The 11,855-nt window shown below is 40.3% G+C and overlaps 1 protein-coding gene across 2 annotated transcripts in view; it reads left to right on the top strand.

Moving 5' to 3' along the window:
* The first annotated feature begins 1,581 nt into the window (after window positions 1-1,581).
* Window positions 1,582-11,855, top strand: part of WDR35 (WD repeat domain 35) — a 48,397-nt gene continuing 38,123 nt past the window's right edge. For both annotated transcript variants that reach the window (XM_074820115.1, XM_074820114.1), the window contains exons 1-8: window positions 1,582-1,713; window positions 2,342-2,459; window positions 3,188-3,259; window positions 5,949-6,041; window positions 7,543-7,671; window positions 7,884-8,017; window positions 9,202-9,367; window positions 9,464-9,609. In XM_074820115.1, coding sequence (XP_074676216.1) covers window positions 1,690-1,713; window positions 2,342-2,459; window positions 3,188-3,259; window positions 5,949-6,041; window positions 7,543-7,671; window positions 7,884-8,017; window positions 9,202-9,367; window positions 9,464-9,609 — 882 coding nt within the window. In that variant the 5' untranslated portion in view covers window positions 1,582-1,689. The remainder of the gene's footprint in view (window positions 1,714-2,341; window positions 2,460-3,187; window positions 3,260-5,948; window positions 6,042-7,542; window positions 7,672-7,883; window positions 8,018-9,201; window positions 9,368-9,463; window positions 9,610-11,855) is intronic.

Raw genomic sequence — 11,855 nt, 5'->3', positions numbered from 1 at the left:
AGATGTGTCTTGCTGGGCAGGCTTTGTTTCATGCATTAGTATTCTTAACTCCATTTTACATTACAAATGATAGTATTTACATTCAATTCTTTTGAGCAATTACCATGTCTCACTGTGTGCTTGTGAGCACCAGGTAAAGTTCCAAGGTGATATAAGCAATTTCTTTAAAATAGGACATACCAGCATGTCCTATTGACTGAACATTTTTATTTTAAATACAGATGTATTTGTTGATATGGAATGAGTAATTACACTGTTTTAATTATTGGGGCAGTAGAACTTTAAGACTAATGGAGAGACCTGTTAGGAAAAGAAATAAATTTGATCTTTTGGATGGCATTTTAAAATTATTTTTATTTTGCATAGAATAGAATAGAATGGAAAGGACCTACAACGATCATCTAGTCCAACTGCCTGACCACAGGCATTTTCTAAATTACCTTTAGCTATCTTATTCAGCTCTAAAATGCCTACAGGGCTTCAGCCAGCTTTGCTTTAGAGTTCTGTCTTACGTATGTGCTTCTAAGTTGGAATCAGTCAAAAAGCTGGATGCCCAGTGCTCCTCATGTTCATGTAACTTCAATAAAATGATGTGACGATAACCCATGGCTGGTTCTATTTCTCTACGTTTCCAGATAGGCTCCCTGGGAATAGGGGAGCAGCACTAAACTTGACGAGACACAGGTTTGAGAGCTTGGCTTTGTCATGATCCTCCTTTGACATTGAACAAATTGCTTATATTTCAGTGTTTGTGTTGTGGATAATTGCACTGTGGAGTGCTTAGCCTCCGTGAAAGCAAGTGGGATGATGCCCTGGGAGTCACACCACTTGTTTTTCCTGCGTCAAGAAGGCGAGTTTTTATAGCAGGATGCAGGAGACACAGTACAGACTTCTGTACATCTCCCATGTTCCCCTTTTCTGTCTATCAGCTACAAATCAGCTTTGGTGCGGAAATTGTTTTGCAGCTGGGTCCAACCCAGCTTGGAGTCAGTGCTGCCAGAGCCAGACTGCTCCTGAAGGCCCTGCACCCCTCTTGCAGGTCCAAATCCAGGTTTGATCCTTCCCCCAGCCCACTGCACTGCTCAGTGTCAAGAGCTCTGCAACAGCAGCCACGGGGCTTGCTTCACCCTGCCTAACCCGCTGAATCAAGGCATTATCATCTGCGTATGGGACTGACTGACCAGACCCGGTGGTGGGTGCTGGCAGCACCTTCTGAGGGAGCAGCAGGAACGGCGTCCAGCGCCTGTCCCCTCAGCCACAGCCACCAGTTACCTCAGAAAACAGTAGCGCTTGGGGCAGCTCCAAGGTTGGCGTAACTCTGAGGATGTACTGATGTCAGTTATACTAAAAACACTGTGTGCAAACAATCTGGGACGCGGCGGGCGAGCAAGCAAGCCAGTCTCTCCTCAGGCCGCGATGGTACCTACCGCCCATCGCCACCTCAGCCGGCGCCTCTGGGGGCGGGAGCGCTGTGCCCGGCGCGAGAGGGCGGGCGGCGCCACGTTAATGGCGTCTCTCTCCTCCCGCTCCCGGAAGTATAGGAGCGCGCGCCCGGGGCGCACTTCCGGCGGCGGTTGCCAGGGAGACGCGGCTACCAGGGAGGCCGCGCTGGGCCCGCTGCGAGTCGGCATCCCTTGGATGTAGGGTTTGTTTCCGCGCATCACCTTGCCCGCCGCTCGCTCCTCCAGGATGTTCATCTACCTTTGCAAGAAGGTGCTCCTGGGGCACGGAGGAAGGTCGGGGCGGCGCGGGGCTGGCAGTCCGCGGGGCAGGCGGAGTTCCCCGCTTTCCCCCCCGCCCCGGGGCTTGGGGGCGCGGAGGCCTCGGGGCGCTGAGGGGATCCTCGGGGCTCCCTCCCGCTGCCTGCGGCCCGGTGTCGCTGGTGGTGCGGCAGTGGGCTTGGTCCCTGCCCAGAGTGCTGCCCTGCTCTGTCCTGCCTGCTCCCTCTCGGTCTGGGTTTGGGGCTTGGGGTTTCTTTGGGCTGCAGCTGTCTCCGAACTGCTCCCCAGGAGAATGTGGGCGTAGCACTTCAGCTGGAGACCGGCTCGTCGCAAAGCCCTGTGCGATCCCTCTCACCTGTGTTGTTGCTTATGGCACCTTCTCTGCCCTGTTACTGCACGTGTTAGATTTCCCTTTTCTCAAGTGTTGTGTTGCGCAGTTTCACTAGTGCTTGTAATTCTAGTTGTCTTCTGTCTCTTTTTGCATGTACTGATGTGTTGATAAGACATAAGTTTATCTTGTGTGCTATCATATGGGTGTGTCTTTGAGGTGTTCAGATAGACTTTTAAAATAAAACATGATTCTTACAACTATGTAGAGATACAAAATACTTCTTTTTCAGATTGCAATTCCTGGTAATGTTCGATTAAGGTGTATTTCCTGGAATAAGGATCAAGGTTTCATAGCCTGTGGTGGAGAGGATGGATTACTGAAAGTTTTAAAATTAGAAACACAGACAGGTAAATGAGGGTTTTTTTTTTAAGAACGAAATCCACCACACTTCAGAGAACATAACTCCTTCCACAAGTTACCTGACAATATTATATATTTTAGATCTGTACATAGATAGTGAAGTATTTGCATAAACATTAAATGTGCTGTCACTTTCTTTTGAATACTTTTCCTCCAGCTTGTCTTACATGGCACATGTTTAATTTGTCTACCTGTTACATCTGCTGAAGTTTTCTTCAGTGCTGCTTTTTCAGGGCATATGTTTTATCCTTGTTCTTTTTGTATAGGCTTCCACTTATTTTGGAACTTCATTTTTTCTTGCTTTTGTTTGAATGATCTCTACCATCTTTGCTATTTTAGGGAGAAAGCTGTGTATTTTTTTTTTAAATATATGTGTTCCAAGAAAAGTAAAATCTAATATATATTCAGATTCCTTTAAACCTCTTTCTGAATTAAGAAAATGTGATAACCATTGCTGCTGTTGTGGGTTTTGTTTTGTTGTTTTTTTCCTGAAAAACAGCTAGACTGTAAAGGGTATATGAATTTGGATGTCAGATGTGAATAGCAAACACGTTGAACTGAGGGATGGAAAATTCATCCTGCACTTACCATTTACATAATTCCAGGGGAATAATTTTATCTATGTAAATAGTGATTAGAGCTGCAGTATTGATAGAGACACAGCAATATGTATGCCTTATTAGGTTTATTTTATAGTTATTTTTGTTATTTTTAGATGAAGCAAAAATAAAGGGACTTGCAGCTCCTAGCAATCTTTCTGTGAATCAAACTCTTGAAGGTCATAGTGGTAAGTGTCTTTGGGCGTTTAATGTACTTTTGCTTACAATAAAAAAAATAGAAGATTTTGTGAAGTTGATAGAGTAATTTTGCTATAACTTTTTATTATAAGCCTGAAATAAAGATTGTCAGTATTCAGCTCAGGTATGTAACAGCTTGGCTATCTATTTTTACCAAGTTATCTGATGAAAGACCTGCAGTTGATCTTTCATGATCTGTGAGTGAATTACTGGGTTGAGAACCAAGTTGATCTAGACTTAGCTCAGTTCTCCTAGCTGATACTGTATGTGTGATGCAGAATGCATGCTGCACAAATCAAGCTCTGCTCTACCTGTTATGATTTGAAGTCTGCTTATGGATTTTGCAAGGATAAATCTGTGAACTTTGGCATTACAGCCTAACTTGTGTTTTGTATTACCTCAGGCTTGGCTTTTTTCAAATTATTTGGTCCCCATTCATTATCCAGAGAAGGAAATACTGATTTCTATTTAAGTGGATGATGCTATTGTATGTGTTATATTACAGAGGGACTTTTTTTAAATTTTACAGTGCTATTGGTATAGTACTTGTTTTCTCTGACTTCAGCGTGGTTATTCTGGAAGTGCTACTACTCAGTTGTATGTAACTGGAATATATTTTTAGATATTTACATAAAAGATCATGATACATTTGCTCCCATACATTTGTGGTGTTGGAATGGGCTGCCCAGGGCAGTGGTGGAGTCCCCATCCCTGGAGGGGTTTAAGAGTCGGGTTGACCCAGCGCTGAGGGATCTGGTGGAGTTGAGAACTGTCTGTGTGACGTTCATGGTTGGACTGGATGATCTTCAAGGTCTTTTCCAATCTAGATGATTGTGTGATTCTGTTCACATACTGCCCTGGTAGATGACAGATAAAGAATTCTTTGTAGCAGAAGAGAAAGGCTGAACTGATGGGCAGTTAATGCTGGAATTGCTGACTTAAAGAAACAGAGATGTTCTACTGTGGTTTTATTAAAAAAAAAAAAAAGAACAATTTTCTCTTACATATATATATATAAAGTTTTAAAATATGTATGATAGGCTAAAATCAGAAATGAGACTAAATGTCTTAAGCATTTTTGCTAGCAACACATACGTGGATAAGCCTGTTTGTTTTATAGTGTCTATGAGATTTGCGTATATGTTACGGTAGCTTTACATTTTCTTCTGAAGAAATCAAAGTTAGTTCAGTAAACCTGATCTCTGTCTTAAATATATTTTCATTTTCCCTTTATTGACAAATTACAGAATGTGTAAATACGTAGACTGGAGTATAGTATACAGACAAAGTTTAGAGAGGTTAGAAAACAGGCTAGAGAAGGATAGCGTGTGAAAGTAAAAATTGAATGCAGGGAAATTAGATGAGTTAAACTCTTGCATGAGAAATGTTAAATGGTCATCACCTGTGGACAGTGGGATATGAAGAGAATGCTAAAATCCTTATATCATTTGAAGAAATGGTCTTTTTATGAGGGTTTGCAGTTGAAACCTGCCAACAGTCAGGTTATTTTAGGGGCCTGGTTAAATATGATCGAAAAAATGAACTGTGAGGAATTGATTTAGTGGATATTTTGAATGGATGTCTTAAATTCTGAAATAGATTACTGTTACCTTCAAAAATTCCCAACATTCAGGATATCTTTGATTGCAACTGCTGATAAAGGTCATGACTGAAATGCTGAAAAATGGGAAGGATACAAGAAATGGATGGCTAGCGGTGAGGGCATGAAAGATTATGATGCTTGAAGTGGCCAAGTTCTTATCCAGTGTTGAACTGATAAGATGCTGCTTAGAAATGGTTTGAAGATGTTTTGAGTCAAGTCAAATATTTGAGTATGATGCCATATGAGACTTGAGGGTCTGAAGGAACTGTGTGTAGAGTGCTCTTTTTGGTAATCATGAGGGAGGTTTTGTTTTAAAAGTGCAGCACTACTGAGGATCAAACTATTAAGAGGAAGAAAAAACCCAAAACTTATGACAGTAAAGTTTTGTCAGCTTCCCAGACTAACATGTCAGAGGCGGTCAGGAGCTGCAAAACTATGATTTGAGTTTTGCGTATTGAAGCAATGGTCTGAGCAGAATTTGGAGAAGGTGTTACTCAAGTGAGTGAATACAGAAACAAAAGGAGCTGTTTATCTGAATTTTGAAAGAGGAAACAAGTAATACAGAAAGAATGCCTAGAACTAAATCAAAGTCAGCAGTGCAAATTTCTGAAAGGTTCCAGGTTGATTGTGCGATTGAAGGAGCTGGGGCTGTTCAGTTTGAGGAGGAGAAGGCTAAGGGGAGACCTCATCACTCTCTACAACTTGTAGAGAGGTTGGTGCTGGTCTTTTCTCACAGGTGATTAGTGACAGAACAAGGGGGAACGGCTTTAAACTCCAACAGGGGAGGTTTAGACTGAACATTAGGAAAAAATTTTTCACAGAAAGAGTGGTCAGAGAGTGGAATAGTCTGCCCAGGGAGGCGGTGGAGTCACCATCCCTGGATGTGTTTAAGGGTCGTTTGGATGAGATGTTGGAGGATATGGTGTAGGGGAGAACTTTGTAGAGTAGGGCTGATGGTTGGACTCAATGATCCCAAGTGTCTTTTCCAATCTGAATGATTCTATGATTAAGTTGGGTGTGTTAGTTTTATTAACCTATTTAAATGCTGTAAATAAAAAATTTGTATCATTTTCTAGGTTCTGTGCAAGTGGTGACATGGAATGAACAGTATCAAAAACTGACTACCAGTGATCAAAATGGACTCATCATTGTGTGGATGCTGTATAAAGGTATTCTACAGGATAAATTTGAGATGGGATAATATTTCATGTTGTGAGAAATCTTTTTTTCTTTTATTTTTTTTCCAGCAATTCTTTTTTGGTCTTTATTTTGCAGATCGTAAAGCTCAAAATAGACTTAAAACAATTTCCAAGTTTTTATTGTAATACTTGTCAACACTTTTAGTAGTGTAGTCACATATAAAAAGGCATTTGTCCTGCAGAGCTACCTTAGGAGAAGGTAAAGATTCTTAGCCATATGCTTGGTAAACTGCTTTAAATTTCTCATTTTCTTATCCCTGTTACTTTATTCCCTTGGAGGAAAATAGTATATTGAGGAAAAAAAAGAGCACTGCTTCTTTGTGTAGGTTCTGTTCTGGGTATCATTGTAATTTTTAAATAGTTCTGCAAAGTGCATCAAGCACAGACATACTGGTAGAACTACAAGAACTTAGCAACCTTGCTTAGGACATCAATTAAGTACTTTCATAAAAGCAATCTTTAGAAATGTTTAATTAAGGCAGTGAACTAATATGACTAACCAGTGTATTGCTGTAATTGGCCTTTATTGTTCTTGACCTTTTCACACATACATGTACTTCTTTGGTACACTTAAATACATTTGAAAGCCAGCAAACCTCTCAGTCAAATTAACCACTTTCCAACATGTGTGGGAAAGAAAGAAAATCAAAGGTTTTCTTTTTGTCTTGGGATGTTTGTTTAAAGAAAAGCGGAAACAAATAAAATCTCAGCTCAGCCTCTCATTTCAGGAATAAAGAATGTCACTTGATTAGTCTTTCTGCCTGATACGTGGTGGCTATTGTCACATAAATCATCTCTGTTTTGGAAAAGAACCAGTAAATTCCTTAATACATGTTCCTATCAAAGAAAGTTGTTTCCTCCATTTATGTTTCCTAGTGTATTCTTGCCAGTTCTGAAATTACATAAGCACAGATCTCTTCCTGTAGGGCCCCTCTTGGACTTTGGCTTCCCTCTCTGATTCCTCATTTGTCAGGTTCTTCTTGGAAATAAATAGCTCACATCTGAACACTGGGTTTCACAGTAACTATGTCAGTGTAGTCTGGGGGACACTATAGCATAGTCTTGCTAGAGTTTTACTGAAGGGGGAGAACTTTGGTTTTAATTATTTTCCAAAATTAACTGCTGCTGTAGCTTTTTGTTGTATATTACATTGCAGAGTCATATGTAACCTACTGTCTCATGGTTACTTATAAGCAGACCATTTTCAGATTTCTCCATTTCATTGAACACCTAATTTGCTTGCTTGGTAACTTTTATAAACTTTTTGTCTGTCTGTATTATGTTTTATTTGGGGTTTTTTAACAACTTCAGCAATTCATATCACTAAGAAATGTCATTACCATCCTATTGATGTATCTTTTTAATTGAGAGTAATTTTACTGTTTGAGTTCAGTGATTAGAGTGTATTGTGAATCCACTAGAGGATCATCAGATCAGAAGTGTAACTCAGTTTTTCATTCACTATTAATAGGTGCTTGGTATGAAGAGATGATTAACAATAGAAATAAATCTGTCGTTCGAAGTATGAGCTGGAATGCTGATGGACAAAAGATTTGTATTGTATATGAAGATGGAGCTGTGATTGTTGGATCAGTGGATGGTAAAATTTAAGCTCTACTAATTGTTGTGGTATTACATAGCTTTTAAGTATTATGTACATAGTGGCTGTTTCTCTAGATAAATACAATTAATAGTTACTTTCTAATTGTTGCTTTGACTTTCTTTAGCTGTTCTAGTTTTTACACTGGTAACTTGCATCCTGTTTTTAATTTTGTGGTTTGTTTATTAAGTACAATCAATGTTCTGTTACAGGCAATCGCATCTGGGGAAAAGACTTGAAAGGTACCCACCTCTGCCATGTGGCCTGGTCCTCCGATAGCAAAGTTTTACTCTTTGGAATGGCAAATGGAGAGATTCACATTTATGACAATCAGGGAAATTTTATTGTAAGTTCATGGTGGTATAATAAAGGTATTAACTTCAACAGGCATAAAAACTTCCTTCCCCTTAATTTATTTAATGTTTGTTTGTTTAATTGGTGGAGTTCAGTACTGAGAACTGGACAAAGTTTTTGTAGCTGCAGCTTTTTAATATAAATATTTCTTTCTTGGTAGCTAAATTAATATCACATCAATTAATACCTTTTTGCCTTGCAATAGTTATTAAAAATATAAAAATATGTTTGGTGATACTAAATAATTAAATTAAGCCTATGTTAAAAGTACTAGGGTGCTTTTGGAACAAAGCAATAGTTTGTTTTCCTATTGCTCCTGTCATTCTTTATTACATAAGGAATGTTACATGCTTTGGAGAAAACCTGGTAATAAGTGGAAAAATGAAAGGAAGTAACTTTAACAGTGTTGCATTTCTGTATTGCTGCATTGCTGTAAATTACTGAAATCCTTTACATAAGTTGTTGTAGCTCCCCCTTCTATTCTGCCTCCTTTTATCAACAACATGTTTTGTTGTGTGTCCTCTCTCACTCTCTTGCTCGGTGTGTACTGCCCCCCCCCCCCCTCCCCCTTACCTGGTAGCCTTCCTCAAAGTAGTCCAGGTGCACTCTTAGCTTTCAGAAGAAGCCTTTACCTGTGCTACTAGATGTACAGGGCTAATTATTACAAAAGCAAACTTACCTTAATTGGTATTATAATTTGGACACTTATTTTTTCGAATTATTTATATATATTATTCAAGAGACTTTTATCAAGAAAATCCTGACAAAAGGTTTCTTTTTAAAAAAAATCTTGTGGCCAGGAATGGTTTGAAATTGTTTTCATTATTTTGCAAAGTTCCAGTGGGGTTCCTTGTGTGTGTGTGTGCATGTGTGTGGTGGTTTGTTTTTTTGGGGGGTTTGTTTTCTTTGTTTTTAAGTTACTTTTCAAAGAATGAAAATGCCAACATTAAAGTACTTCTTTGTAGTTTAAATACATGTTTTCACATGTCTGATCTGGCTTTGAATAAGGAGGTTTTTCAAACTCTTAGAATTTTGAGATGTGAAAATTCTTCTTGAGACAGGAAAAAAATTTTGCATAGACATCTGGTCTTTTGCAGAGTATCAGTAGGGATATAAATTTTTTTTCTTCTGAACAGCGTATTGTATATGACTAAATGATTAACCATTTTTGTCTAGGTGAAAATGAAACTGAGTTGTTTGGTGAACTTAACTGGAGCATTCAGTATTGCTGGAATACATTGGTATCACGGTACAGAAGGCTACATTGAACCAGATTGTCCTTGTCTTGCTGTCTGTTATGACAATGGAAGATGCCAGATAATGAGAGATGAGAATGACCACAGTAGGTACAAAATGTGGGCTGCTAATTACTGAGCTACTCTTGACCCAAAATGTCTAGTTGTGTTTTTATTCTTAATGTTTATTTCTTAAAAACTAGATCCTGTCTTGATTGACACTGCTATGAATGTAGTGTGCATTCAGTGGAACCACTGTGGAAGCGTTTTGGCAGTGGCAGGCTCCCTAAAAGCAACTTCTCAAGATAAAGATGTAAACATTGTGCAGTTCTATACTCCATTTGGTGAGGTAAAAATATTTAATATATTTACATTTTTTAAAAATCTTAGTATGTTTTGTCCGTGTGGTCATTACTGATGGAATTTGGATGCCAAAATGCAGGTGTTTTAGTGTGTTTAACGTGCTCTAAGGTATCTAGGATATCCACCTGGATCTGGAAGGATGACACAGGACCAGGTACCCTTTTAGAACAGCAAATTAGTTGGCCAGTGTGAAAATCCAAGTGCATCTTGTAAAACACCAAATGATGGGATATGTGCAGTGTCTACCTTTTGAACACCTAACTCGATACCTGAGTTCAGACTATAGTCAATAAGCAATCTGGAATACTTAGGCAGCAGTTAAGATGCTAATTTAACATCTGTGTATCAAATCTGGATGTACTTGTCTTTCTCCACTGGCTGTGTAAGACACCTTGATATCTCTTGATTAGGAGTTCAAAATAAGGTAGGGGACGCTCCTCTCTGTTTTTATGGAATCAGTAAAACTGAGAAAATGTCATCTCTTATCAGTAAAAGTGATGGCTCAGAAACCTCAGAAAAGGTAAACTGTTTCTAATCTTCGTTTGTCTGTTGGCAATATTGTTTTGTAAATGGTTTTTGTACTTCCTGTCTTTTTTAATAAGGTGTTAAATGCTCAACAGTTGAGAGACAACTTTCCTATATATTTTTGTTCATGGTGCTACTCTTGCCTTGCAAGGTAATTTCACCTTCCCTCCTAGTCATATATCTAGAAATCAGTAAGCTAGTGTTACATTACCAGAGTGTGAGGAAGTTTGTTCCTCTTACAGGGGAAGAACTGGTCAGCTCTGGGGGTAACCGTGATAAGGATAGAGCTGTGAGCTGTGCAGTGAAAGGGATTAAGATCCAACATCATCTGTAGGAGTTTCCTTAGTTGGAAGTATTAAATGGAACCAAAGGCTTTCACCAATAATATTACATCTCTGGTTGTTAATGTCCTTCAGATTAGGCCTGGCTAAACAGGGACCTTTGGCTGGATCTCAAGAACAAAAGGAGAATCTATGACCTTTGGAAGAGGGGGTAGGTCTCTCGTGAAGACTATGAAGATGTAGTGAAGCTATGCAGGGAGAACATTAGGAGAGCCAAAGTGCAGCTAGAGCTCAGCCTGGCTACAGCTGTTAAGGATAATAAAAAATGTTTCTATAAATTCATTAAAAACAAAAGGAGGATTAGGGAAAATCTCCCTCCTTTATTGGATGCAGAGGGAAGCACGGTAACAAAGGATGAGGAAAAGGCTGAGGTGCTCAATGCCTACTTTGCCTTAATCTTTAACAGTGGAACTGGCTGTTCCCTGGACACCCAGCCTCATGAGCTAGGAGATGGGGAGAGGAAGCAGAATGAGGTCAGCACAATTAAAGAGGAAGTGGTCAGAGACCTGCTACACCACTTGGATGCACACAAGTCTGTGGGGCTGGATGGGTTACACCCAAGGGTGCTGAAAGAGCTGGCAGATGTGCTCGCCAAGCCGCTTTCCATGATTTACCTGAAATCTGGGGAGGTCCCATTGGACTGGAGGGTGGCAAATGTAACACCCATCTACAAGAGAGGCAGAAAGGAGGATTCAGGAAACTATAGACCTGTCAGTCTGACCTCAGTGCCAGGGAAGGTCATGGAGCAGATTATCTTGCGTGCCATTACAAGTCATATAATGGACATCCAGGGGATCAGGCCTAGTCAGCATGGGTTTATGAAAGGCAGGTCCTGCCTGACAAACCTGATCTCCTTCTATGACAAGATGACCCGGCTGTTGGACAAGGGAAAAGCTGTGGGTATTGTCTACCTGGATTTTTGAAAAGCATTTGACACAGTTCCCCATCGAATTCTCATAGAAAAACTGGCTGCCCATGGCCTGGATGAGTGAATGGTCTGCTGGGTCAAGCACTGGCTGGCTGGACGGTCCCAGAGAGTGGTGGTCAATGGGGCTAAATCCAGCTGGCGGCCGGTCACAAGTGGTGTTCCTCAGGGCTCGGTGTTGGGACCATTTCTGTTCAACATCTTTGTTGATGATCTTGATAAGGACATAGAGTGTATCATCAGTAAATTTGCAGATGACACCAAGTTAAGCGGGAGTGTCAATCTGCATGAGGACAGGGAGGCACTACAGAGGGACTTGGATAGGTTGGATCGGTGGGCCAACGTCAACGGGATGAGCTTCAACAAGGCCAAGTGCCAGGTCCTGCACTTGGGCCACAGCAACCCCCAGCAGCGCTACAGGCTTGGGGAGGTGTGGCTGGA

The sequence above is a fragment of the Strix aluco genome, chromosome 3 (assembly GCF_031877795.1).
Source record: "Strix aluco isolate bStrAlu1 chromosome 3, bStrAlu1.hap1, whole genome shotgun sequence".
Classification (NCBI taxonomy): Eukaryota; Metazoa; Chordata; class Aves; order Strigiformes; family Strigidae; genus Strix; species Strix aluco.
This window is presented reverse-complemented; position numbering and strand designations above follow the sequence as displayed.